General features: G+C 43.3%; 1 protein-coding gene and 1 pseudogene across 6 annotated transcripts in view; one reads left to right on the plus strand and one right to left on the minus strand.

The window, feature by feature from the left end:
• tnikb (TRAF2 and NCK interacting kinase b) overlaps positions 1-1,826 on the minus strand; it is a 76,236-nt gene extending 74,410 nt beyond the window's left edge. For 4 of the 5 annotated variants that reach the window (XM_087846570.1, XM_087846572.1, XM_087846571.1 and 1 more), the window contains exon 1: positions 1,325-1,826. In XM_087846570.1, coding sequence (XP_087702696.1) covers positions 1,325-1,432 — 108 coding nt within the window. In that variant the 5' untranslated portion in view covers positions 1,433-1,826. The remainder of the gene's footprint in view (positions 1-1,324) is intronic. The other variant, XM_087846573.1, reaches the window with a different exon arrangement.
• A 12,647-nt stretch (positions 1,827-14,473) lies between these two features.
• On the plus strand, positions 14,474-26,119 carry LOC102777994 (uncharacterized; annotated as a pseudogene). Its single transcript, XR_015719673.1, has 3 exons — positions 14,474-14,758; positions 24,916-24,991; positions 25,188-26,119. The product of XR_015719673.1 is annotated as an uncharacterized LOC102777994 (transcript).
• The last annotated feature ends 483 nt before the right edge of the window (positions 26,120-26,602 follow it).

Consider the following 26,602-nt stretch of genomic DNA (forward strand, 5'->3'; position numbering starts at 1 on the left):
CGACAGGCTTTGCGTCACGCAAACGCCCCCCCCCCCCCCCTCCCTCACCCCCCAGCTCTATCTGCTGCGTCCTGGGTGACCTAATTTCAGCTACTCATGGAGGCTGCAAAGGATTTTTACAAGAAAACACACACAGACTCCTATGTCTTTATTTATCCCAGCGATGTGTGTGTCTGTGTGTGTCTGTGTGTGTCTGTGTGTGTTTGTGTGTGTCTGTGAGTGTCTGTGTGTGTCTGTGTGTGTCTGTGTGTGTCTGTGTGTGTCTGTGTGTGTGCCTTTTAGAGATACAAAGACACACACAGGCTTGCAGTCCCACCCGGTCGATCATGTCCAGACTTGATCGTTACTCTGCAGGTACATCTGTGTTGCATAAGCGGCAAAGAAAGGGGAGCTGTGCCTCACACACACACACACACAAACACACACACACACACACACACACGCACACACACACACACACACACACGCACACACACACACACACACACACACTGAATTAAAAAATAAAGTTTATACAAATGTGATTCTATCATTAGTTTTCCTCTCTCACACACACACACACACACACACACATTCCTGCACTGTCTCCTTCTGCACATCTCACATCCTGGCGGGGGCGCGCGCACGTGCACGGACATAACCCCTTGCACACAGTCCGTGCACGCGGCTGCTGCTGCTGCTGTCGCCACAACATCACGAAATGGCGGAACTCGCTCCTGTTGCGGTTATCGTCGCTATTATTCACGGTGTGTGTGAGTGTGTGTGTGAGTTTGTGTGTTAGAGTGAGAGACCTAGAGCAAAACGCGCGTGCACGAGCGAGGAAAGTGAGCGCGTGCACCGCGAGCCTCTGTATCTGTGTGCTGTGAAAGTGTCAATGAGCAGGCAGCTTAACATCTGCCCCACATACCACAGACACAGCAGCCTCTACTTGCTGCCTTGCGCACGCGCTCGTGTGTGTGCGTACGGGGTTGGTGCACGCGCACAGCTCGGAGCGTCGTTACATCGCGTTCCGATTGTTTAGAATAAATAAAAAAGGAACAAACAACAAGAGGAGGCTGCCTGAGCCCACACTCTGATATCCGATGTGATTTCCTCAATCACGAGCATCACAGCCCCCCCGCATACAGCACAGTGTAACTCATGTGCACGCGCAGGCACGGCAGAAGCAAGAAAGGAGAGGAAGGCACAGGGAGACGCATCCATCACCGGTGAGGATGGAGAGGAGAAGGAGAAAAGGAGGAGGGGGGGGGGACAGGTGTTCGGCAAACTCACACGCACGCGCACAGGCAGAGACAGCTCATCACACACGCACGGACACATTTACCCGTAGTGCAGACAGGTCTATCTCGTCCAGACTCCGTGCCGGGGAGTCGCTCGCCATGGTTCTCTCGGTAGACACGGGACTCAAGATGGAAGCTTCCCCAACGACCATCGACCGAGAGGTGCAGAGCGGCGGGGAGGAACACGCTCACACTCCCGTGCAGTAAACAAACCCCCCACCCACCCCTACAGAAAAAAAAATCCTCGGAAAGATCCCGGTGCAGGCGATGCTTCAGCCCGAGAGGAGCAACGAGCGCTCCGGCAGGGCAGAGGAGCCGGAGGAGGAGGGAGGCGGGCGATGTTCGCGGAGCTCCAGGTGCTGCTACATGCTGCTCGCTCTGCGCCGTGAATCCTCTGCTACATGCCTCCAGCTCGACACCCCCGCCCCCCCTAGATCCGGACAGTAGAAAGAGGAGAAGACGCGCGCGGACAGAGAAGAGCGCACAGCAGCCGAGGCGCGCGAGGACAGCGTCCGTGCGTCCGTGTGCGAGGCGGAGCAGCAGTGCGCTTCCCGGGAGTGGCCTGACGAGAGAAGGCTGCGCTACTCACAGAGACGCCCACAATGACACACACACACACACACACACACACACACACGCACACACACACACACACACACACACGCACACACACACACACACACGCACACACACACACCTTCAGTGCAAAGGTGAAAAGAAGACACATTGACACAGCTGACTGTTCCTGTATTATTTTAGCGCTAATCAGCTCAGGCACAAGAAAAACCCTGAAGCGTTAAATGTCAGCACACACAGGAGGGGCCCTGCCCTTTTGTGTGTCCGCTGCCAGAGCGGCTTTCATGGAGCCCACATGGGACTTTTCCAAGACCCATTTCTGCCCTAATGTCACATCAAAGGGACACTTAAGTGGGGACATTAGCGGCCTCTCTGCTGAGGCTGGTCCCAGTTTGTGCCTCCGGACCAGCAGCAGAGGAAAGCTTCAGATTGTTCAGAAGATGTCAAACACAAGCTTCTCAAGGTAGAAGACTCTCTAACCATCTGGGTTAAAAGTATTCCATCTTTTTTGAATAAAACTGCTTTATTTTGTAGAAAAATGCACAACACGTGCAACAAACTCCATAAATCACGCTTCGTGTTGTGTCGCTTGATCTGTATTTTTAAAAACATTTTTAAAAACTTTTATTAAAAATTGTTAAAACTTTTTATTTATTTTTCAGCATAAAAACAAAGACTGAAGGAATGAATACAGAAAGAAATAGTAAGGAGCAGTTCTGGGTGTATTTATCAAAAACAGTAGAAGAAACAAAGGCTGTGTGGTAACTGTCTGCCTTCTTTTTACTTTTTGCTTCCTCAGGTGGCAGAATTGTCAATAACTCCCACAGACTGTATATAAAAGATGGAGCCACCCTGGTGCTCATAATCAACCACTTTGAAGCTCCAGTCCCGTTTTGTGGCTGCCCCCATCGCCTGGGGCTAGAAAAAGAGCAGAGTAAACTTTACGGTGGAACAATTTATTCTCAGAGAGTCTCATTCAGTACACACCACACACAAAACACACAATCTCTAACATTATATGATTACTGTGCATCTGGAACTGAATATGTGGATGCTAAGGGTCCTGAATCGTAGTCTGTGCCCGTGTTCCCACACAGATCCTGAATAGTGTTAGTGATGACCCCAGAAATCTCCACACCAGAGACTGGAGTGCTAAATAATCAGCTGCTAAGCTAGCTGGTCATTGCACAGACGCACCTCGCTGCAGAGTTTCCTTCCCATAGTTTTGTTTTGGCCTCAGGTGATTTAAGATTTTAGCATTTAGGAATTTTTGTTGCTTCATTTTGGAGAGACTGTCTCCTCACCCAGTGCACTCACTGCCTGCTGGCTAACCCCAGCTCTTGTCTCTCATGTTTCCTCACAGCTGACTCTCTAACGTGTCCTCGGTATCATTCAGCGTCTGAATCATTCACCCAAATGTCTGAACCGACTCCACCAGCACCATCTTGGCTGCTGGTGGTATCTCGTTCAGCCGCCAGCTGAAGGTCACTTTAAAGGAGATTTTTGTAACTACTTTAGCAGCAGTTTTTCACCCCCAGGTGTGTAATGATGTTTCTGTTTACCCCGACTTCCTTCAGAGGTGTCACCTTTGCCACAGTTGCAAATAAAAACATTTGTTTAACGACTTAACTGATTAAATAAAGATTCCACTGCTCCATCTTTTGGTACATATTGGCATTATACCAGCCCCGCCCTGGTTTCCTCCACTTTAACACCAACGCTGCTTCTTCACATTCTGTTGATAGTTTTAGTTCATTTTGGAAGATTTTAAACGATTTTAAAACCCACAATTCTTTTGAGGATGTTGTTGTATTTACTGGCTCGGAGACTTTTCCTAACAGCAACACAAATCTCCTCCTTGCGTTTTCCCTCCTGGTGTTCTCTGACCTGTCGGGCTCTGGGGAATCTTTCGTGTTTCAGCCTGTGTAGCTTCACCCACTCGAACCCCAGGCTGCAGTGACCCCCCCACCCCCGAAGCTGTCTCCAGGTCGAATGCTTAAACGCATGCCTGAAAAGCTCAGCCGTGATTTCACATGCCCTGCCGTCACTACGCTCTGCAGCCACTGACAGATTGTCAGGTAGAGCTCTGCAGGACACGCCCTCCGAACGATGAGTGAGCTGCTGTGCAAGCAGTGAAACACTCTACTGCAAGGTTTTCTGCTGTCCTTTAATGGTTTGCACCAAATTTATGTTCCTATGCATGATAAAAATCTTCATCATGTGCAAGTTTATTGCTCAAACATTTTCTGTTAGTGCAACTTCTCTTTTGTCTTCTTGTTGCATTTCCTCCCTTTTTCCTGTCTGTGGTCTAAAGCAGTGATTCTGTTTCCCACAGATAAATATTCTGGACTAAGCACATTTTAAACTGTCCATGAGAGCAGCGCTTGAGTTTTGGATTGGTAACAAAAAGGGGGGGATGTATAACGGGCCACTAGTCTCTTTGTGTTGTTCGACATCACTCTGGAGTCATTTTGGTTCTCTTCATCTTTCCTTCCTTTAATTTTATGTGTTTTTGTGTGTCTTTGTTATAGTTTTGTTCTACACAGCACCGTCAACTTCGTGTTTTAGGGTTTTTTATTCCCAGTTAACTTACTTATTGGACATTTGGAGTATCTTTTCTTTACCATACCATCTGCTTGGATTGGTGAACATTTCTTTTTGATCGTGTTCAATTTGAGTCTTTTTGTTGGACTTTTGGTAATCGTCTGTTGGAATTTGTTTGTTGTCTCTGCTTCTGTGTGTTTTTGCAGTTGTGTCTTTCATGTCATTTTCCTTTTTGAAGCTCGTTGTCATTGTGAGCCACCTTTAGTGTCCTTTCAGTTTCTTCATGGTTGACTTTTTAGAGCTTTTTGTGATTGTGTTCTTTTTTCTCTTTGTGGTTTCTTTGTGTTTCAGTTTCAGTTTCTTTGTGGGGCGTTTTTGTCTCATGATCTTTCCACATTTCTTTTGGTCTTGTTGTATGTTTATTGCCTCTCATTTGGCATCTTCTTGCAACTGCTCTCTGCAGTCAGTTTGTGTCTTCGTGGACATTGTTGCTTTATGTTTAGTTTGTGGCAGTCTTGCTATTGTCTTGTTGCCTTTTCGTCTTGCTTTGTGGTTGTGTTGCAATATTTCTGTTGTTGTTTTGTGTCTGGCATCTTTGCTCATATTTAGCAAACCATATTTTTTTGTTTAGTTTTTCTTTTGTGTATTTTTAGAGCTGTAATTTCTTCTTTGCCACCTGTTCAGATTTCTTCAGTATTGGAACTTGTGACTGATCTTTCTGTGGTTGTTCTTTGCAGACAGTTTGTGTCTCTTTGTGGCTGCTTTGTCTGAGTCATCGTGGCACTTCTTTTTGCACAGTTTTTTTTTCTTCTGCCATTTTGCGCCTTTTATAATTGTTTTCTGTCTCTTTTTGGTTGCTTCCCATACTGCTCTTCATTTTGTCTGTAGTGTCTGTGAAGGTTCTCGGTCATCCAGGTCATCGTAGTCAAAGGAGCTTGTAAAGAAAAGGGTCTGGACTTCTTTAAGTTGCTTGAAGACGTTTCACCTCTCATCCAAGAAGCTTCTTCAGTTCTAAGGTCAAATGGTGGAGAGTCCCAGATATAAACCTAGTGGGAGTTTCCCCCCACAGAGGGACAAAAGGACCCCCTGATGATCCTCTAATCGCCTGAGCCAAGGTGTGAAACTGGGTGTGGGTCCCAATCAGCCAGAGTTTCAGGTGAGTTCATTGTGAAACCTGGCCCCACCTTATCATGTGATTTCCTGAGGTCAGATGGCCCAGGATGTGAGTGGGCGTTAAGATGGCAGAGAGTTGGTGTCGTAAACCACCGCCTCTGTTCAAAGATGGTCGCTCACAGTGGACATAGATGCTTCTTTCACTCCTCTTTCAAACCATCTGTCCTCTCTGTCCAAAATGTGAACATTGGCATCCTCGAAAGAGTGACCTTTGACCTTTAGATGCAGATGGACAGCTGAGTCTTGTCCTGTGGAGGTGGCTCTTCTATGTTGTGCCATGCGCTTGTGAAGTGGTTGTTTGGTCTCTCCAATGTAGAGGTCTGGGCATTCCTCGCTGCACTGTACAGCAAACACCACATTGTTAAGTTTGTGTTTAGGAGTTTTGTCTTTCGGGTGAACCAGTTTCTGTCTGAGCGTGTTGCTGGGTCTGAAATGATTCAATCATTTTTCGTCTTTCTTTTACGATGTCTGTGTCTCGTTGTGGTTGGTTTGCGTCTCATTTTTCTGATACGTGTGATTTTTCAACAGTAAATGTTAATTTCCCTCCCAAACCCTGCAATAGGTCTCTTCTAAAATCGTAAGACGACTGTTTGAACCCAGTTTTTCCTCATTTCCACCACTGCATCTGTGACAATTTTGAGAACCAAAGTTTACAGAAGTTGGAGTTTTTTCTAGGCAGGTTTTGTATTAGTGAGTTTTTTGCATCCCCCCTCATATAGCCACTGACAGTTGTGATTCAAACTTTGGGAATAACAAGCTTTGTGGTGCTACGCCAGCGGTTTTTGTGGGAAAATGTGTGGAACCGGTTCTAGATTCAGCACCTGAACTTCGCTGGTGAGACAAGTTGGGGCAGGATCATCCTGGCAGTCCAGTTAAAAGGAAAGCAGATAAGAGCATAATATTAAGAAAGGTCAACTGAAAAAACAACGACCAGTTTTAAAGCTTTTATTTTGGAAATTGTAGCTTTTACACATTGTGATGTTTGTTTCTCAGAGACAGCTGCTGATTTGTGAGATACTTTCCAAAAGATACAATATGTTTGTGATTTTGTAAGAAAGCATTTTCTTTATTGAAGAATATTTAAATATTTAACTCGTTAAGTTGGACTTAATGGGACTAAGCTTTCCTCTTACACGTACAGATCTGCCCCAGCTTGCTCTCAGACTGAGGAACTCTGCAGCGTGCCTGCTTATGGTCACAAATCGACAACCGATTATTGAGAACAAAATAAAAATAATAACTATAGTAATACCAGTAATTAAGTAAGTGGGCTGATGTTCCCAGGACACGCCTCAGTCGGTGATGTCATTCAAGGCAGGTATTTCCCGCACACTCCCACACACACAAAAGCGCGTTGTCTGGCAACGCTCTGAAGTTTCATGGTGGTCGTGTTTATTTTTCGTGGACTGGATTTGGCTTTACTGAGGTTCACATGGGTGGCAGGTTGCAGTGCAGTGGTTACCATGGTCACCTATCAGCCAAAAGGCTCCTGGTATGAGCCCTGCCCTCAAAGGGCTGGGTCTTTAGTGTGTGCGTTCCCTCTGGGTATTCCCACAGAACAGGAAAAACATGCATGCTGATCACAGGTAGATAACATGCTCCACATGTGTGCTGACGAAGACGAGAGGGCGGGCCCACATTACACCGGTTTTAGAATCGCTGCACTGGCTCCCTGTGTGTTTCAGGATCGATTTTAAAGTTCTTTTGTTGGTTTTTAAATGTCTTATCTCTCAGATCTGCTTTTACCATATGAACCCTCGCGGACCCTGAGGTCCTCTGGTACTGGCCTTTTGATTGTTCCTAAAGTCAGGACACATACTCACGGAGAGGCAGCATTTCAGTGGTATGGTCCTCGTCTGTGGAACAGGCTGCCGGAGGAGCTCAGGGCCGCAGAGAACGTACATGTTTTTAAGAACAGGCTCAAGACCCACCTTTTTAATTTAGCTTTTACTTAATGTTTATTTATTTTATGCTTATTTATTCTATCCTGTTATTCTATTGTTAATTTAGGTTTGACCTAATATTTATTTATTTTATTTATTTTTTAACTTCTTACTCTATTTAGATTTATACTGTATCCCATTCTTATTTATTTTATCTTTTTATCCTGTATATATTCTTATTGGGTCATATCTCCAGTGTTTACTCGGAGGGCGCTCTCTGCACCGGGGCTGTGATCGACCGTGGCTGCTGGGGCTCTGGGGGTCCTCTCAGCCTGGCTGGGGGGCTTCTTTGCCTCCCTCCTGCTGTGTGCCCAGCATGGAGGCTGCGGTCTGTGACCGACTCCCGGTGCAGACGGCTCCCTGTGATAGTGTTTCCTCATGTCTGTCCAGCCCAACTTTACTTTTTAAGTGTGTGTGTGTGTTTATGATTGTTTATGTTAATGAGAGTGTGGAGAGTGAGTTGGAGGGCGGGGTGGGGTGGGCTGCTTTTAACCATGTAAAGCAGCGGTCTTCAACCTTTTTTGCGCCATGGACCGGTTTATGCCCGACAATATTTTCATGGACCGGCCTTTGAGGTGTCGCGGATAAATACAACAAAATAAAACTAGTACCAGTACCGAAAAAAGAAGATTTATTCATAACACACGTGAAAAGACCCAGGAAAACCGAGTTAATGATAGAAACGATAACAAAATAACGCTGAAAACCGATAAAAACCCTGAAAACTATACATTTCACACCTGAGCCTCAACTTTCGCGGCCCGGTACCAAACGACTCACGGACCGGTACCAGTCCGAGGCCCGGGAGTTGGGGACCGCTGATGTAAAGCACTTTGTGCTACATTGCTGTATGAAAAGTGCTTTATAAATAAAGATTGATTGATTGATTGATGTTTAAAAAAAAACACGTGCTTTCAGTAAAACTAGAAAAAGTCTAGATAAGTACCATTACACAGAGCCATACTGATACACCCAGCCTTCCTTGAATGAACCAAATCAAAAACTGATATCAGGCAACAAAACCAGAGTTGAAGCTGCTACAGGTTTTTACTCCAGAGTTAAAGTCAGCATTCAAATCCTGATTTTTCTCATAAACTTGGACAAACATTTGTTTGTTGAGCTGAAACATGAAAAGGGTCAAACACAGCATACCTTTGGCATCACCGCATGTAAAGCATGGGTGTGTGGCGCCATCAAGTGGAAGAAGTGAGACCTACAAGCAGAGAGATCTGCGTACAGTGGAAGGTTTTCTGAGGTAATGCTAATAAATAGCCCTGATAAAAACCGTGTGATGAAGCCACACACAGTGAAACTGTTCACTGCTTCATTACTCGGCCACATCTGGCAGATGTTATGAGATGTGGTGGCTTTTACCCTATTCTGGATCCAAAGCCTTTGTAAAACACAGAAATGCAGTTTGGTTTAATTTCAGTCTTCTCTAATGGCTGCAGAGCTCCAAATACATCACATTAGTGTGGCCCGTGAAGATCTTTTGTCTCTGTGCGCTCTCTTTATCACATTCATGAGCAGTTGAGTTGCTTCTTTAGAAGAAACTACCTGCAAGGCTAAAGTGAGGTAAACTGGTTCCCACATGAAGATTGTTCAGTTTATTTGGACTTAAAGTTCAAAACGAGCCCAGAAATTCATTTTTAAAAGATGTGAAAGAGCAAAACCTCTTTATCCATTAATAAAATTAATAACATTATTATTAATAATAAATGTATTTATATAGTACAGCTTCACAGGTTGAATCAAAGCTACATATTAAGGTTATGTATACATGCACACTTCCATGGTCCAAAATAAAAGGGGAAAAATCAGGGGAAAGCTAACCTGCAGTTGTCACTTAAAACAGTCAGCTGACCCGAGGACTTCAAAAACATGATCGCCTCTGGTTTTAAAACCAGAGTGAGGGTCAGAGGAGACCCTGGTTTGCAGATAAGAGAGCAGTGATAAGGTCTCCGAAGCTGTGCGTTTTTATTATTATAGTAATGCTTTTATTACTATTAGTGCTGCAGCTTAACTGAAGTTTGTTGAATTATTGTTCATTTACCTTCAGCTGCATCTTTTAGCTGTTCTCCCATCAGCAGCAGCTGAAAGCTGAAAGAGAAAACTGATGTAGTGATGTTGAATAAACAGCCGAAGCTCAGCTTTAATCCTCACCGAGCGTTTTCTCTATATTCTGGCATCTTTCTGCTTCCTCCTCTGGTTTCCTTCTCAGCTCTCGTAAACTACAGATAACTACCACCAGCTGATGAGAACATCGAGGCATTTAGCCACAATGTTCTAATTATATATTGCAATTTAATATACACTCACTGGTCATTTCATTAGGTACACCTGTTCAGCTGCTCAAGAACACAAATAGTTTTTCACATAATCACATGTCAGCAGCTCATTGTAGTTTTGCATTCACAGGTCTCGTCTAATTTCCAAAGTGTCTTCACCCTATCTATCTGTGCAGTCGCCCTTTGTCACATAGTCTGTTTACTTTACACTTGTGGTCTCAGGTGGTAGAGTGGGTTGTTTACCAATTGGAAGGTCGGTGAATTGATCCCAGACTCCTCCTGTCTTCGTGCTGAAGGATCCTTTGGCAAGACACTGAACCCAGAGTTGCCCCTGATGGATCCATCTGTGTGAGTGGGAATGTTAGAAAGCAATTGACCATAAATACAAGTGCTGTATGAGTGTGTGTGGGACTGAATGAATGAGAGTTGCAGCTGGAGAAAGTTGTTATATAACTACCAATCCATTTACCATTTCCTTGATTTTTGATTCCTTGCCTTGATTCCTTTAAAAAAAAAATAATTTCTGGGTCCTGCTTCATCCCACAAATCTTCACTAACCCCTGAATCCCTGTTAAAAGAAACAGACATGAATGTTTCAGTCCACACTCCATAACAGTTGGTGGCTGTAAGGCACCATTCAGTTGTCTGCCAACTGCCAATAAAAGAAAAAGAAGAAAGAAGAAGTTCCAGCTTTGCCGAGGCCCTCGCTCATCCATAGGTAAGCAGCACAGGTGCGCCCTAAAGTATCGGACTGTGCGACCGTGAAGGTTCATGGGAATGTGCAGGGTGGAGGGGTTAATTATCGCTAAATCTACGCGCTCATACATCAGCCAGCTGTGTGCGCAGCTTCATCTCCAGCTCTGCTCCTTTGGACGTGTCCTAGTTTTTTCTTTTCACTCCTTTAACTAAGTGAGATAAATCAGCATGATAATGGAACAATAAAATGTGCCTCCTTACGAGCAGGATTATGTGAGGCTTTAGTCAAACAGGTTGACGACTCAGTAAAGATTGCAAGGACATGGCCAAGGTTTCGATGCTGCGGTTACAGCTTTGAGCCATCCACCAGCGCCTATGACCACTTCCTCTGATAACACCTCACCTCTCATTCAGAAAAAATGAACACTCTTAACAGCATAGCTTGCAGCCACATCAGATGCAATGTTAAACATTTTTTTCCAGCATTTTTCCAAAGCAATTCACATGTTTGTGCGATTCATATAAACGCTTTACTCTAAAACTGTGGCCTCTGTGAAACAAAACAAAACAAAAATCTCTTAAAGTTCAACAGCTTTGCCCGTTCAGTTTGATAAATTGCTCTCCGTAAAGTATCCTTTAGTGATGACACCTGTGTCTATTGCCTCTTCAGCCTGCCCCACGTCATCAGAGAATTTTACCATCATGCCAGAGTTGGGACTTCTTCTTCTGAAGCCTCGGTAGGCACCATCCCAGACATTGGCTCGGTTAATGTTGAATCTGCTACAGGAGGTTTTGTTGATCTTCAGAGCCAGATTTGAGATGACATCTGCAGCCGTCAATCCATCAGGTTCATCACTGTAGAATCAGTCAGTGAAAAGCAACTAAATATTTACACTATTAACACTTTATGTATTTTTTTTTGTTTAATATCTTGTAAGTCATTTTTTCTTGCTTTATCAATTGGCCTTTTTCTGTTAATTCATTTTAAAAAACAAAATAGTAATCTGAAGAACAATCATCAGCAACCAAATAATTTTAAGAATCTTTTTTTCTTCTGAATACAATCATCAGCAGAATAACTTTACAGGAACAGTTGAGCTATGTTTGCTCCTGTAAAAGGTTAGGATCAAAAATAGCAGCAGTACCCAGCACTATTTTTAGTAAACAAATATTTGATAAATAAGTTAACTGCAAGTCACACACTATTGTTTATTGTACTTATTCAAGATATGAAAATTACCAGTTTTCCTTTGCAGCTCCTCTCCCTCAGCATCTGAAGGACTGCTGTCAATAACGACAGGTGCATAGATGTTGGTGTACATACTGTGACAGAAGAGTACAAACACAAGATTAAAATACATTTTATGTATTTTTATTTTATTCTACATTTGGCTGGGTTGGGTCTGAAGTACTTCACCATGGCTGAAATTGCTCAAGTTATGGATTAGATAGAGAGCCTCAATAATTTACCAAAAACAACCCCCCCCCCCCCAAAAAAACAAACAAACAAACAAACAAACAAACAAACAAAAAAACAGTTTCACTGAGCTTATTACTGTAAGAGCCAATTAAAGGTTAATTTTATTGGTACTGGTAAAATGATTAGAGGAAAAATATACATGTTTGATGTTAAGAATATAATTTCTAGTTAATTTCAAAATACTGTTTTGTTAAAGGTATAGAATATACAAGTGCGACATTCTAATGCGCTTTTTAGTATTTTGGGCTTCCGGCACACTGTAATTACGTAGTTGGGGAGTCAGATAAGCTGGAAGCAACACCGTTTTTTGACCGAGTCTTGCCATGTAAATTAAACGTTTCAATAAACATCTTTTTTGCAAGAAAAGTACCTGGACTTGCTCGCGTTTCAAATGCATGTTGCCGGACTGACTCCTAAAGGTGGTACAGAAGAGTGAAATAGAGACGGAGTGCCGCCACTACAATTACTTTAGAATTATTTTCAAGATATATCATTTTATATTTTTTAAATTTTAGAATCAGAATCAGAATCATAATACTTCATTGATCCCTAGGGGGAAATCATGTAATTTTATAACTTGAGACTAACTTGTAACTTGTATGTTCTGCTGATGTGGATCCCATTTGAGATTCTGTACCACACTGAACCTTCAGCATAAACACAAACACAACACAATACCATAACAACTGCAAATGAAACTTAACAATTAAATATGCAACATTGTTATACAAAAGAGTATTATATACTTGCACATCAGATGTTTGGGATATTGAAGGTGACCTATAAAATACAGATCCAATGATTAAGAAGAAAATGTTATAAAACATAACATGCTTTAGTGGCCATCAAATGCTAACATTGAAGTGTTAAGAACATTAGATGTTTATATACCTGCCACAGAGGCCAGATCAATGTGCTAGAAGGTAGCCAACTTACCGACGTATAGGCTCTGGTGTACTTGGTGGAGGTTATCCACCAATGCTGTGGATCCAAGGTGATCATATTGGCTTTAAAATTTGCAACCCAACAGTGCATGTACAACAGAATTCCTGTTTCCTACCCAGCGCGGTAGTAAAAGAACCTGCAGTCAGCTGAGACTGAAGAAATCACTGGATGAGTGACGGGAAGGTCAGGGGGTCGAATCCACTGAACGGCTACCCTGAGGCACTGGATTGGCTGCCCCCTGCTTGGCTACAGTGAAGCAGTGGGAAGCCACTCCTTCCTACGAGTAATTTTCCTACGGGGATAAATAAAGTATACATCATTAACCAATTATAAACTGGTTTGATGTTTGCATTTTTTTCTCCTGTTAGTTGGACCCTATAAGTATAAAAACTAAAATTACCTTTGAACAGAGAGTGTTTTTAAAAAGTTGTGCTCATGAGGACAGCGGGTTTATCTTGCAGCACAACACAAAGTTGCCATATTTCATCAAAGTTTAAAACACTTCACTGAGAGTGAAGGTGCAGAAAATCCAAAATGTAATATCCTAATTTCATGACAATTTCATGGCACATGGTCTCAGACAAATCATACATGACCCAGCATTTTTCAAAGAATGCAAGCTTTCTTATCGTGAGTTGCCACAGCTGCCTGAGAGGGGCAGATTTCTGGCTGATCTTAATGAGTCATTGTTGCTCTTTCTCTCTGAAATTGCTTTACAGAGGATGTAACGTCTGTGATAAGCAGTGAGGTTTGTGTCCTTGTTGTGATTCAGAAATTACTGATAAGTGGATAACTGGAATATATAGTTTATAGATGTGGTGTGACGCTTGTGCTATTTTAACAGGACCCCAGAAAACTTTACAGTACTCATGCAACTTTACCAAACTTTTGATGGCTAGATGTGAAGTTCCTGCTGTAAATGCATTCACTCTTTATATTCAGAAATCTGAGCGACATTAAGAGATATCAGAAATCTTCTATTTAAAATAAATGAGGGAAGAACAATGAGGAATGAGAGAACTGACAGCTTTTATTTTAATGACCCTATCTCAGTTCTTTTAACACAAAATATCAGAAAATAAGTTGGTGAAATCTGGACTGATGAGTTTATTGTCAGCATTTTAATCATGAGTTTAAAGGCTGTAGGTTGCAGCCACTGCTCTAACACTGTGTATTAATGTAACATGGCTCAATGCTGGTTCTAATTTCAAGCTTTTCTTTGTGAAATAATTAAGAAATTCATATTTTATCGCAAAAATCATTATTTAAATGAGAATTCTTTATTTCTATGTATCTGATTCATGTGGTCCTCCATAAGAATCACACCCTGGTGTAACATTGTCAAAGAGAGACGAGTGTGAGGCTGTTCCAATTCTCAGCACCGCTCTTCTCTTTTCCTGAGCCCTTAGCAATTCTCCTTCCCACGATGACGTTTTCATCGAGGCAAAAGAAAACAAGTTAGGAAACACCCCACGTGGTTACGCTGCGCAGCTGAGTCACTTGACCGCACAGCAACGAATCACAGCAGAGCAGGAAGAAGGGGGCGGAGCAAAGTTTGTGTGCAGGAGAGGAGTCGAGCAGAGAGAGCTGCTTTTTCACGAAACGGGAGTAAAGTAGTGAACTTAGAGGAGAGACACAAACTAAAGCATCGATCATATACCACTACCAACGTCCTGATCGATATCTGCATCGATCTGCCCACCCTTGTCTCCTGGATCGTAGCTGAGATCAGCGTGAACCACGTGGGTCTCTGCTCCCTGATCTGTTTCCTGTGTTTGGAAAGAGTTCCAGCTTCATCACGGAGTTTCTCTCGGTTTGTGGGCTCATCTAAAGGTAAGCACCGAGCTAACTTTACTGTGAGTTCAGTTCATGTTGAGTTTAGCTGCTGAACAGTGGCGGTCCTAGCCTGTTTGGCGCCCTGGGCAAACACTCCCTCTGCCCCCCCTCACACAAAACATATTAAGGATTGTACATTAACATAAAACTGTTGTACACACACACACACACACACATGAAGAGAGAGAGAGAGTATGCATAGTATGCAAACGGCCAAACAGCCATCATAATTCGTCATACAATGAGAACAGGACAAATCAACAACTGACAATAACTAATTAATATTAAAATCTGTAACATAATGTATTGTTTGGAGTTTAGTCTGTTACTGTTACTATTTTTACCATTTCTTCTTGGAGCAACTGTAACCCACATAATTTCCTTAGGCATTAATAAAGTATTCTGATTCTGATTGTTTCAGGATGACCTGCCATTATCTAATCACACATCTGCTTACCTGCATCTTTTGCTCGTTTCTCCTCCTCTTCTTTTCTATTTTTTCTAAACTGAGCACCTGATGGCTTTGAACTTTTCTTGTCCATCTTCCATTGGTTTTAATTTTGCACTCCAGTATGAACACCCATCCCTCAACCCCAGGTTCACCAGAACATAATCTAACAGACCTACACCTTAGTTCACAGATTCACTTTGTCTAAGGTGCATTTCTGAGATTTCACACAACCCAGGATTCAAATCATGAATACATAATGGACTTGGATTTACATCATTATAAATGAAATGTGCTCTATTTGGAAGCAGCCCCCCCCTCCCCTTTCGACGGCTTGTGTGTGAGACTTTAAATCATCAAACTGTAAATTAAAAATTTAAAATTGTTATTGATCCCTTTACCCCTGGTCTTAAAGTGTATATTTATTTTCTTACTCTTCTTATATTTATTGTTTGTTTACTTGCACTGCTGTAACTGGAGCCTCGTCGTCTCGTCTCTCTATATACTGGACTGTATGTAGTGGAGATGACAATAAAGTTTACTTTGACTTCAGCAGCAAGCAGGCGCACCGAGGGCTCTCGCGCTCACTTTTCATGTATAGAATTTCGAAAAAACATCGGTGCAAATTATAAGTCTGTATCTTGATGTCTGGTGTTTTCATGTTTGTTGGTTTGTTTTTATTTTGTTTTATCTTGCGAGTTGGTTATTAGATGCTGCTACAGCCGGTCAGAGAATCCCCCGCCCTCTCCTCTCTGTGCCGCAAGCAGCAGGCCCACCTCGCAAACAAAGGGCGCCCTTACTCCCAGCAAATGGGCGATAGAAAACCGATCGGTGCGTATGCCATTCCCAATATGCGCTGGCTGGGCAGCATGAGTACGAGCATTTTTTTTTCTTTTGCCGATGCCCGTGATGCCGCCCCCCACCACGATGCCGCCCCGGGCAACTGCCCCTGTCGCCCGTACAGTGGGGCAAAAAAGTATTTAGTCAGCCACCGATTGTGCAAGTTCCCCCACTTAAAATGATGACAGAGGTCAGTAATTTGCACCAGAGGTACACTTCAACTGTGAGAGACAGAATGTGAAAAAAAAATCCATGAATTCACATGGTAGGATTTGTAAAGAATTTATTCGTAAATCAGGGTGGAAAATAAGTATTTGGTCACCTCAAACAAGGAAAATCCCTGGCTCTCACAGACCTGTAACGTCTTCTGTAAGAAGCTTTTCTGTCCCCCACTCGTTACCTGTATGAATGGCACCTGTTTGACCTCATCATCTGTATAAAAGACACCTGTCCACAGCCTCAACCAGTCAGACTCCAAACTCCGCCATGGCCAAGACCAAAGAGCTTTCGAAGGACACCAGGAAAAGAATTGTAGACCTGCACCAGACTGGGAAGAGTGAATCTACAATAGGCAAGCAGCTTGGTGTGAAAAAATCAACTGTGGGAGCAATCATCAGAAAATGGAAGACATACAAGACCACTGATAATCTCCCTCGATCTGGGGCTCCACGCAAGATCTCATCCCGTGGGGTCAAAATGATCATGAGAACGGTGAGCAAAGATCCCAGAACCACACGGGGGGACCTGGTGAATGACCTGCAGAGAGCTGGGACCAAAGTAACAAAGGTCACCATCAGTAACACACTACAACGGCAGGGAATCAAATCCCGCAGTGCCAGACGTGTTCCGCTGCTGAAGCCAGTGCATGTCCAGGCCCGTCTGAAGTTTGCCAGAGAGCACATGGATGATACAGCAGAGGATTGGGAGAATGTCATGTGGTCAGATGAAACCAAAGTAGAACTTTTTGGTATAAACTCAACTCGTCGTGTTTGGAGGAAGAAGAATACTGAGTTGCATCCCAAGAACACCATACCTACTGTGAAGCATGGGGGTGGAAACATCATGCTATGGGGCTGTTTTTCTGCCAAGGGGACAGGACGACTGATCCGTGTTAAGGACAGAATGAATGGGGCCAAGTATCATGAGATTTTGAGCCAAAACCTCCTTCCATCAGTGAGAACTTTGAAGATGAAACGAGGCTGGGTCTTCCAACATGACAATGATCCAAAACACACCGCCCGGGCAACAAAGGAGTGGCTCCGTAAGAAGCCTTTGAAAGTCCTGGAGTGGCCTAGCCAGTCTCCAGACCTCAACCCCATAGAAAATCTGTGGCGGGAGTTGAAAGTCCGTGTTGCTCGGCGACAGCCCCAAAACATCACTGCTCTTGAGAAGATCTGCATGGAGGAATGGGCCAAAATACCAGCTACTGTGTGTGCAAACCTGGTAAAGACCTATAGTAAACGTTTGACCTCTGTTATTGCCAACAAAGGTTATGTTACAAAGTATTGAGTTGTATTTTTGTTTTTGACCAAATACTTATTTTCCACCCTGATTTACGAATAAATTCTTTACAAATCCTACCATGTGAATTCATGGATTTTTTTTTCACATTCTGTCTCTCACAGTTGAAGTGTACCTCTGGTGCAAATTACTGACCTCTGTCATCATTTTAAGTGGGGGAACTTGCACAATTGGTGGCTGACTAAATACTTTTTTGCCCCACTGTATCTAAAACCACTACTGGTGCCGAATGAGGTCTTCTGCTGCTCTCCTCGGTGTCTGTTCACAGTTTATTTTGAACACGTTGAGAGAATAGTGAGAGAGTGTTTGGAGAAAAACACCAACTAATCATTAGCTCAGCATGCTGGGAGAAGTTGGAGCAGAAAAGTCTTTTCATTGGCCCTGCAGCTGTTTTTCTGCATGCACCAAACCTCTACAGCCTCATTTCTATTTGAAGTGATAGCAGGAAATCAGAGCGATCTACTGCAGTATCAGGGTCACAATAAACTTTGTTGTCCAGCTGCTGTGGATGAACACATGAGAGGAACTGAACTCCTACCAAGTCTCATTTTAATTGAATTTACTTTTTTTTTCATTTACTTTTGCATGTCTGTTGTTGTGTTGTTGCTGCCTGTATTTAATTGAGTTATTTCTATAACTGGGAGACACTGCCTATCTAGCAAGGTCTGCCTTGAAAAAGAGGTTTTTAATCTCAGTGGGATCTTCTTGGTTAAATAAAGGTTAAATTGCATTAACAATAATGTCCAGCCAAATCCCTTCATTCTTCATTGAATATGGAGGAAAGGCTAATCAATGCTGTAGCAAACCACCCGGAGCTGTACGACACCAGCTGCTTTCTGTACCGAGACATAGGGCTGTTTGATATAACGATATATATCTGATGACAATATAAAAACATCTATCGTTTCATTTTACGCTATCATTTGTTTCATGGTGTCGCAAAATAAACTGTTTACGGCAATATTTTTTCATCATTTTGATGGTCGCTGTAGTGGCTATATTAATTTTTATATTAATTAAACCACAGGTGTCCAACTCCAGCCCTCAAGGGCCGGTGTCCTGGAGGTTTTAGATGTGTCCTTGATCCAAAACAGCTGATTTAAATGGCTAAATTACCTCCTCAACATGTCTCGAAGTTCTCCATAGGCCTGGTAATGAACTAATCATGTGATTCAGGTGTGTTGACCCAGGGTGAGATCTAAAACCTGCAGGACACCGGCCCTCGAGGTCTGGAGTTCGACACCCCTGAATAAACCTTTCACAATAAAGCTCAAGATCCTGTTGAGACTTTTCAAAATAAACTGAATCACGTGAAAGAGTATGCAGATTGTTTACGCCTGAGAAGCAAAAATGAGCCGTCAGGTGCTAAAAAATAAACCTTAGACTCAAACATTAGAACAGGCTTTTCCCCGCAGCACGCTGTGTAATAACTACTTACATAGAAAACAGCGGCCCGTTACAACTTCTGTCTAAAAATGTATAATTTCATACATCATTAAAACACTCACTCCAGGTACATGACACCCAGCTGGAAACACTTCACGCAAGTCGAGCTGCCCGAGATTCACAGAATTTATAGAAAATGTCTAATTTTTTGTGATTTATATCATTATCGTGATGATAGATGTCTTATATCGGGATATGAGATTTTGGTCATATCGCACAGCCCTACTGAGACAGGAATAAAAAGGACCGAGCTTGGAGGAAGATATGTAAAGAGATTGGGCAACCTGGTAAGTTCATTCATTTCTCTTTTGAATTTTTTGACTGACCCGGGTACGCCGCACAAAAGCTAGCAAGCCCGCCTACTGTTGTGCTATTTTCCCACTGATGTACAAATACCTTTCTGCTCTTATGCATGTTGTCATATAGGAATATATTTTTTGTTTATTAATAAACAGCACACAGTGGTCCCGCTGTTCATCCGTCACTGCCTCGCTTTTTCTCAGATTTTTTTATTGCACAGTGCAGCTTTCAACAATGCACATTGCATTCCGCAGCCTGATTGACAAATCTCCTCCATGTCGTGTCTCCTGCGCTTGCCAAACTTATCATGTTTGGTTTTGATAACCATCACGTACAATAGAAAAAACAGCACAAAAACACCCATAACTATGACCCTCATTTGGAAATAGACACCTGCACCGGGAGGGAAAAAGGCGCACAAAAGTGGCGTGCAGACCAAGAAAAAACACGGAACAATAATACTTTTACGTTTTGAAATCTACAAAGGTTTGCACTTTGAGAATCAACTTGTGAGAACTCTGAGTAATGCTCACAGTAATGCTGTGTGACAAAAAGTGTATAAAGTGCATGGCTAGTTATTCTGAGAACCCCTGCTGCAATAAATGAGGGACCACTGTATATACTTTCTCTATGACTATTATATTCAACCTGTTAACATTTAATATTGTCTTGATAGAACCAACTGATTCTGCAGCATAGCATCCCCTGTTGCTTCTCCTGGCTCCCCAGTCCCTCGTCCCTCCGCTCCTGCTGCTGCATCCACAGGTATGTATAGCAAGCACTGATAACTTTTTACTCGCTTGAATTCCCTTGTGATTACCTTTACTAAATATCTACAACCAATCTGATTGTATCCTGTTTTTTTTCAATGTTGAAAATGAAAATCTAGTAGCAGCATTCTCATTTCATTGTGTTGTTTTGTGCTGTGTTTTACAGGGCCACAGAGGAGGACAACTCCGAGGCGGGTCCCAGGACGGTCCATCGGTGGTGGAGCTGGCCATCCTGGAGTCCCTGAAGAGGCCACGCCAGTCTCCAACAGAACATTTCCTCCTCAGCCTTGTTCCTGCTCTGGAGAGCATGCCACCTCAGATGAGAGTATTAGTGAAATTTCAAATTTATAAATTAGTTTTTGAAAACAGCACAGCTGTGTTAAATTTGGAAACATTGGACCCGAGCAATCACTCGTTTTCTGATGAGGCAGCAGGCTCTCCAGGGCAGAAACAATGTTCTTATTTTTCTCCTCCTTCTCCCTGCGGGTCTTCCACTTTAAGCTGGGTCCTTTTTATTCCAGTCTCTCTGTAAATAGTTATGTTGTTTATATTTAATGTTTTTCTGTTTGAGAATTTTAATATTATTTGAAATAAATTTTTGTAATGACTAATGTCTCAGTTCTACTACACAGCAAATATTGGCACACAACTTGACACATGTAGAATTTATTTCATATTATACTAATGAAAATACTAATACTAATATATAGCAACATAGTGATGACCAACATAGTGATGACCAATTATTTAAGAGAATAAAGAGAGGTTAGTTCCAGGAGCTGCCCCGTCGTCCAGGGGCAGCTCCTGGAGCAAATGGTGAAACTCACCAAACTGCTCACGCCTCTGGAGGACCTGATGGACCCAGGTACGGTGAGGACGTCCTTTACACCGCTGCTCTGTTCTCCACAGTAAATAGAAAAGGGAGACTCTCTTCAAACGCTAGCTCGACAGCTGCCATCTTGCAAACATACCGTCTGGCACAACTTCCTCCCACATTTCCACTTCAATAATTCACGTTGGACACGCGTCGAGGTGCGAATTTGCATGCGTCAAGCTAGGGGCGTCTGGCGCGTTTTGGTCGTGTCTATTGCGTTCGGTGTGAACACACCATAAAATCTGGGACTCTCCACCATTTGAACCTAGAACTGAAGAAGCTTCTCAGACGAGAGGTGAAACGTCTTCAAGCAACTTAATGAAGTGGTGATCATGTCCAGGCCATGTTTTATAATCACAGTGTGTTGAATGTCTTGGGTGGGGGAGTAACAGGTCATTGTTGGTAGAATCCACAGCAGGAGCGGTTCAGGCTGATGACTAGGTGGGAAATGTTGGTAGAGTGGGGTCTTTAGGTTTGTGCTTGGTTCACTGTCTGAGTGTTTTCCAGACAGAATCAGAGTCATTAGCTGAAAACAGTTTTTGGAGTTTAGCCTCAATAAACCTGAACAAGGAATGAATGAATGCCTTTATTTGTCGGTTGCAGTTGCCTGCAACTGAAATTACTGGTTCCCGAAAGGGAGTCAGCATGAGAAGAAAACAAGAACTCCATAGCAGATAAAGTAAGCACCGATATCATGATACCATACAGTGGGGCAAAAAAGTATTTAGTCAGCCACCGATTGTGCAAGTTCCCCCACTTAAAATGATGACAGAGGTCAGTAATTTGCACCAGAGGTACACTTCAACTGTGAGAGACAGAATGTGAAAAAAAAAAAATCCATGAATTCACATGGTAGGATTTGTAAAGAATTTATTCGTAAATCAGGGTGGAAAATAAGTATTTGGTCAATAACAAAAATACAACTCAATACTTTGTAACATAACCTTTGTTGGCAATAACAGAGGTCAAACGTTTACTATAGGTCTTTACCAGGTTTGCACACACAGTAGCTGGTATTTTGGCCCATTCCTCCATGCAGATCTTCTCAAGAGCAGTGATGTTTTGGGGCTGTCGCCGAGCAACACGGACTTTCAACTCCCGCCACAGATTTTCTATGGGGTTGAGGTCTGGAGACTGGCTAGGCCACTCCAGGACTTTCAAATGCTTCTTACGGAGCCACTCCTTTGTTGCCCGGGCGGTGTGTTTTGGATCATTGTCATGTTGGAAGACCCAGCCTCGTTTCATCTTCAAAGTTCTCACTGATGGAAGGAGGTTTTGGCTCAAAATCTCACGATACTTGGCCCCATTCATTCTGTCCTTAAAACGGATCAGTCGTCCTGTCCCCTTGGCAGAAAAACAGCCCCATAGCATGATGTTTCCACCCCCATGCTTCACAGTAGGTATGGTGTTCTTGGGATGCAACTCAGTATTCTTCTTCCTCCAAACACGACGAGTTGAGTTTATACCAAAAAGTTCTACTTTGGTTTCATCTGACCACATGACATTCTCCCAATCCTCTGCTGTATCATCCATGTGCTCTCTGGCAAACTTCAGACGGGCCTGGACATGCACTGGCTTCAGCAGCGGAACACGTCTGGCACTGCGGGATTTTGATCTCTGCCGTTGTAGTGTGTTACTGATGGTGACCTTTGTTACTTTGGTCCCAGCTCTCTGCAGGTCATTCACCAGATCCCCTCGTGTGGTTCTGGGATCTTTGCTCACCGTTGTCATGATCATTTTGACCCCACGGGATGAGATCTTGCGTGGAGCCCCAAATCGAGGGAGATTATCAGTGGTCTTGTATGTCTTCCATTTTCTGATGATTGCTCCCACAGTTGATTTTTTCACACCAAGCTGCTTGCCTATTGTAGATTCACTCTTCCCAGTCTGGTGCAGGTCTACAATTCTTTTCCTGGTGTCCTTCGAAAGCTCTTTGGTCTTGGCCATGGCGGAGTTTGGAGTCTGACTGGTTGAGGCTGTGGACAGGTGTCTTTTATACAGATGATGAGGTCAAACAGGTGCCATTCATACAGGTAACGAGTGGGGGACAGAAAAGCTTCTTACAGAAGACGTTACAGGTCTGTGAGAGCCAGGGATTTTCCTTGTTTGAGGTGACCAAATACTTATTTTCCACCCTGATTTACGAATAAATTCTTTACAAATCCTACCATGTGAATTCATGGATTTTTTTTTTTCACATTCTGTCTCTCACAGTTGAAGTGTACCTCTGGTGCAAATTACTGACCTCTGTCATCATTTTAAGTGGGGGAACTTGCACAATCGGTGGCTGACTAAATACTTTTTTGCCCCACTGTAACACCATAAAACACAGACAAGCAACATGGGGGAGTATGCCGTGTGCACAGCTGCATCTGCAATCTTGCGATCCCGACTCCGGTTGAGCCGCTGTCGACATGGGAGGTAAGCATGGGGAGGCGTTGGATTCGAGTAAGGGAGGGTGGTGGTGAGGGCGTATCAGTGTACATGTGTGCGTGCGTTTCGGGATGCGTGTCCTGTGTTCAGCCTGAGAAAGTGGCCTTCCGCCTATTACGCAAAGATCAACAGTCCGCAGCCTACTGAGGTGGCAATGAAGAATCAGGCAAGACAGTCAGCTCGTTCTCGTTATCATATCTGAGGGAAGAATTGTTGTTGTTCTCCTTGGCATCAGCCTCCAAGCGTTGTTGGCCTCGGCCTTCAAGCGTCCAGCTGGCGCCTTCGGGGTGGGGGGTAGCCGCGTGAGAAATCATGGTTATGTTGTTTTCGGACGAACAGACTGCATCAATTTTACAGTTGTTCTTAATGTCCATCACTGGTCTCCAGGTGTATTTCCCGTTTAAGAGCCGTGAGCTCCTCCAAGATCTTTCCCATATTTTGTTCAGTAAGAACAGTCCAAGCACTGACAGCTCTTCCCACACTTTCGATCATAGCGGCTAGCCTTGTGCCGGTTTGAACAGCAGTCAACACTTTCTTCAATTTCCGATATGCCAGCTCCGATCAGCAAGAATCCTGTTATCATGGTTCCAAATAGGTAGATGTCTCCAATATCCTCGATAGACAGTCCCGCTAGGCACACAACATGCCACTTCTGCCACCCGTCCATCGTGTATCCAGCAGGGAACGTCCCTTCAGGACACTCGGGCTCTCCCGAACCCAGGCTTCTCATTGAGAATAGAGTGCCGATTGTGTTAAGGGACCAGTTGATCAAATTCATAGTTCTTCTTTAGGTTTTAGAGAGAGAATGAGACACTCTCTCAGGGTTTGACTCAGACAAGACCAGACAACGACATAGAAGCAAGCGAGTAGGGAAGATAATGGGGAGGAGAGCATGAAAGATGTGTCCGTCTCCTCCGAGAGCCAAAGTAAAAAAAAGAAACTGTCTCCCCTTTTGCTTAGCTCTAAACCAGAGCTCGTCAGTATTCTAACTCACCCTGGTGTGTGATGCTGTGCAGCTGTCCTCACAGATGCTGATGTCACAGGAGTCACAGCATCTCTATAATAATCCAAATTGTTGGTAACAATCCTGAAAACCTGCCAGTCGGTGCAGTCCAGACACACCTGCAGATTCTCCACAGCCTCATCAGTCCACTGCTTCAGTGTCTTCACAAAAGCTTAAGACAGTTTCAGTTTGTGCCTGTTTGCAGGGATCAAGTGAACCATGACATGGTCTGAGAATCTTGATGTAGTTTGAGATGATGACCGTCTTACTATCAGCTCACCTTCTGTTTTGTAGAGTATTTTTTATCCATTTTGTTTAATAAAATCTATGAGGTTCAAATGAAGCACCAAACTGCAGTTACTCCGTCAGTGGAGGTTCAGTAGTGCTGTTTTTCACCACTGTTGTTAACTGAAGACTGACACACTGACTGAAGACATTTAGTTTGAGTGGATTTGAGCTTTCCATCACAGCTTCTTTTGGTCAAGGATGAAATACATATAAATATATTTTTTGTTCCAGCTGATCATCAGGAGGAGACGAGCCATTTAGACTCAGCTCAGCCACTACAGAGGAAACAATGACTTCAACCCAAAAGGTGAGCAAAAATATCTCTGCTATTGAAACTGTGTGCACTTCACAACTCTCATTGTAGCTCATAATTGTAATGTGATAATATCAGCAGAAGGTGGCGGTAACACACCTACAATGTCTTTGATTCCATTAATGGAGTTTCAGTTTGTTCCACGACTGCATTTCACTCACTGCCTCTATTTGTATCTCTGTCACTGCAGGACCAACATGGAGCGAGACGTCAGCGCTCCCAGAAGGCCGACAAACCTCACAGAACAAAGGGGGACAAGAAATATAGCTGTAAGGAGTGTGGGAAGGATTTTACCCGGGCTGGAAGCTTAAAAACACACCAACTCATCCACAGTGGAGTTAAAGCTTACAGCTGTGAGTTGTGTGGAAAATCTTTTACCCAGGTTGGACACTTGAAACGACACCAGCTGACCCACAGTGGAGTTAAATCTTACAGCTGTGAGTTGTGTCGAAAGTTTTTCAACCAGGCTGTACACTTAAAAAGACACCAACTCATCCACAGTGGAATTAAACCGTACAACTGTGACTTGTGTGGAGAGTTTTTTACCCAGCCTGGAAGCTTGAAAAGACACCAACTCATCCACAGTGTAGTTAAACCGTACACCTGTGACTTGTGTGGAAAAGCTTTTACCCAGGCTCAAAGCTTAAAAACACACCAACTCATCCACAGTGGAGTTAAAGCATACACCTGTGACTTGTGTGGGAAATCTTTTACCCAGGCTCGACACTTAAAAACACACCAACTCATCCACAGTGGAGTTAAAGCGTACAGCTGCGATCAGTGTGGCAGAGCTTTTACTCACAGTAGCCACTTACAGAATCATCTAGTTACCCACTCTGGAATTAATGCGTACAGATGTGACATTTGTGGAAAAACTTTCAGTCGCCATGGGGACCTAAATAGACACCAACGCATTCACACTGGACATGATGTTTACTGCTGTGATCAGTGTTGGAAACCGTTTACAACAGATGCACAGTTACAAAGCCACATGTTTACCCACACTGAGGAGAGACCTTATAAATGTGACCTGTGTGAGAAGACTTTTAAATCTCCACGTTACCTGAAAATACACCAACAGATCCACACCAGAAAGAAACTCTACAAGTGCAGTTACTGTGAGGTATGTATTTATATTTCTATCTTCTAATTTCAGTGTCACTGTTTGGCTCATTAAATTCTGTTAGCATGTTAGTAATTCTACTGGACTCAGTGGCATCTACTGGAATTTGTAAAATCTCAGTAAAGAACATGATGAGTCATCTAACTAACAGCAACTGTTACTTTGTACTACTGTTACTTTGTATCCATATTTGAGGATTTACAGTTGCAATTGTTTTGAAGCATTATTTAAATGAGTCCTAAGAGCAACTGGTGGAAAGTCACCTTAATTCCAGTCACTCTGCAGTAACTGGATCGAATGGGATATGGATCTTGTAAATGGCGCTAATTTATCTTCTCGGATGGGAGGTGAAACATCTTTGAGAAACTTTAAAAAGTCCAGATGCTTTTCTTTACAAGCTCCTTAGACTACGATAATGTACGACTGAGAACCTTTACAGATAATACGGCTGGGTATGATTTCTACAACTCCTTTAAATTCTG

This window comes from Neolamprologus brichardi, chromosome 9 (genome assembly GCF_056152115.1).
Source record: "Neolamprologus brichardi isolate AB-2024 chromosome 9, ASM5615211v1, whole genome shotgun sequence".
NCBI classification, from domain to species: Eukaryota; Metazoa; Chordata; class Actinopteri; order Cichliformes; family Cichlidae; genus Neolamprologus; species Neolamprologus brichardi.